This window comes from Cariama cristata, unplaced genomic scaffold (genome assembly GCF_000690535.1).
Source record: "Cariama cristata isolate BGI_N322 unplaced genomic scaffold, ASM69053v1 scaffold44686, whole genome shotgun sequence".
NCBI lineage: Eukaryota > Metazoa > Chordata > Aves > Cariamiformes > Cariamidae > Cariama > Cariama cristata.
The window spans coordinates 1-2,827 of NW_009624603.1; the positions used below are offsets into that span (position 1 = coordinate 1).

A 2,827-nucleotide genomic window follows, 5' to 3' on the forward strand; every position below is an offset into this window, starting at 1 on the left:
CCCCCCACCCCCCCAAATCCAGTCTCTGCAGAGCAGGGCTGTGGTTGTTGCCTCTGTTTTGTTTTTTTTTTCTACTAAAGACAGCAAAGGAAGCAATGAGGAGTCTGCTAACTTCTTCTTTCCCTTCCCGCTGAAAGTGCAGACAGGCTCTGTGGATTTGGATGGAACAGGGAGAGTTTCTGAAGGGTTGTTGGGGGGGGAATAGGGTTGGAAGAAAGACAGATCCAATTTCTAATCATCATGTAGAGTGACAAGATAAAAACCTTATTTGGTGCAATAAACATTCTCCATGACACCGTATGTGAGCTTTATTATATAGCAGCCTTCTAAAGGTAATTTTCTGCCTCATTTCTTATATGGGTTCCAGCCCTGCTGCCCCTCTTCTCCAGCAAGGTCTGTGTCATTGTTTTCTACACAGTTTACATCTATGCAGTACTAGTATGAAAATTAAGGCCAGGTGTGAAATGCAGGTGTCATCTTAGGAGACAAGAAATCCCCCATCAACCATCAGTGAGCTGCCAGTTGTCATAGCACTCTTATCACTCAATGCTGTTCACCACATCATCCACCTCTGGAATCAAACACAGAGAACATCTGATGCACCCCTCAAATTGTACTAGAAAAACAAGCATCCCAAAAGGTATGCCTTTGACCTCTAAATGTCAAAGGAGCTGGGAAATATCTCTGCCCCCAAACTGTGCTTGATGCAGTATACAGGACAGTGTGGCTGAGCTGGACATCAAAAACTCCTTGTTGTGATCAAACGATACTCTAGTTCACAGGAAGCACCTATGCTCCCCTCCCAGTCATATTTATGAACAACAGAGCAAGTGCATTTCACTTGTCCTAAGAGGAGAAGGCTGTAGAAGAGGGCAGATAAGGTTGATTCTCGCCCTGCACTCATCAAGTGCTTCAGGAATTCAACCAACCACAGCCATTCAGCAGAGTTGTGACTTTGCCTGTCAAAGCAGCAAGCCATCTATGGCTGTGATGTCAATTACAGGGAAGGCTTGGCTACAACAAAAGAGCGCAGCCTGGCAACAAATCTACACCACTGACCTGCAAACTTTCCCAGCGGGATCCGATTAATCATGGCAGCAGATTTCTGAGGGTCACTCCAGTTAATTCTCCCCATGTCAGTCATAACCACTGTGGGGTTCACAGTGTTCACTCTAATCTGGGATCAAGAGCAACAAACAATCCAACTAGACTGCTCTGAGAGGAAATGCTCAGGTTCAGCTTTCACACTATTCTTTCTCTCAGAAAGAATCCTACCTTGTGGGGTCCCAGTTCCATTGCCATTACCTTGCTCAGCATATCCAAAGCACTTTTTGTGGAACCTTCAAGAGAAGGGAAGAATGAGATGCATTTAAGTGCATGGCAGTTGGTCTGGAACACACAGAAGTATTGCACTGCTCAGAACTGGCAGCCAGCAGCTTGGTGACCGTGGGTCTCCAGCTAGTCAAAAATGAGAAGGGCACTGCTAAGGCTACACATACTTACAGTAAACAGCATGATCCCGCAGAGCACGCTGAGATGCCTGGCTAGAGACATTGACAATAGCACCTGGCACCCCCTGTGCAATCATCTGCCGAGCAACAATCTGGGAGGAGGGAGAAGAAAGAAGGAAAAAAAAAAAAAAAAAAAGGTTGCCGGAATTGTAACAGAAGAAATTATTATTTCATTCATTAGGACCTTGCTGGGCTATTAAGGTAGACAAAAGAGCAAAAACATCTGGAGGAAGTAAGTCGTCACTGCCTCCCACTTCCAAGAGAGGGAATCAAAGCAAGAGAATAAAGAGGCTGTACACGTAAGTTGTCAAGTCAGCTTTGCGTTGCAGTCCCTTTAGCCCCTACAATGGACACTTATCTCTTAGTCACTACTGTCCATAGAGACAACTGCAGCGACAATTCTTCCTCACCTGGGAAACATGAAGCACAGCCTGAAGATTCACATCAAGAGACCTACAAATAAATCAGATTTAAAAGTTACAGAGGGGTTACAGCCCAGGCCAGAGAGGAGTTGTTTGGGGAGGCAGCAGAGGATAAGTGCTGCAGGTATCTTGGAAACACTGGTGATGCTCTACAACGTGCACAGAAATGCCAGGCTGACTGGCTAGCAAGAATGGTTAGGCACGCTTTCAGCAATAAAACATTCAGTGGATGTAAGCTATTTAGTGTGCAGGGGAGGAGGTGCATCATCACATTTCTAGCAGGACTCTGTTCTTTAGCAGTCTCGTGTAGTCTCTCTAATAAAGTTTAAACAGTGAGCCCTTGGCCTCAGCCAGTGACTCTTATGTCAATCAAACCCTTCACACGGCTTTAAAATAGCAAATCTGCTATAAGATGGGTAGAAGCATGACCCGTCTTCTCAGAAGGAAGCAGACTCATCATATCCTGTATCCTAAAGCTTACCCCCCAACTGGAACTATGGATCTCTTGAGAGTAAAAGATGATGTCATGTCATTGCAGTAAGCAAATTTAATTTCCCACCATGACAGTTTTATACTCCCTTACCTGACTTTGTCTTCTCTGTATCTGAATTGTCTTATCAACAACTGCCTTTCAATTCAGCAGAGACTGAGTCGAAGCTAGACTAGAAGCTGTGGGCTTGATTGACAGCAAAAGGCACTCTTCTCTCCTGTGTAGGCTGGATGGTGTGCGTACACCACCATCTAAGAGATGAAATTGCAGGGTCTGGCTACTCAGTAACAGTGTGGAATAGCGTCAGTGCTTTACTTGGTTTCCTTTTGATGTTTACAGGGTGAAAGGTGATTGTGTAACATAGGAAAACACAGTAAAGAGAACAGACACAAGCAGTCACAATC

The 2,827-nt window shown here is 45.0% G+C and overlaps 1 protein-coding gene across 1 annotated transcript; it reads right to left on the minus strand.

Annotated features, from left to right (window-relative positions):
• Positions 1-293: 293 nt before the first annotated feature.
• On the minus strand, positions 294-1,958 carry LOC104164026 (D-erythrulose reductase-like). Its single transcript, XM_009703228.1, is given in 6 exon segments — positions 294-548; positions 550-571; positions 1,060-1,177; positions 1,306-1,340; positions 1,504-1,603; positions 1,922-1,958. Coding segments are annotated over 5 exon segments (330 nt in total). The 5' UTR covers positions 1,589-1,603; positions 1,922-1,958; the 3' UTR covers positions 294-478.
• Between the last annotated feature and the right edge of the window lie 869 nt (positions 1,959-2,827).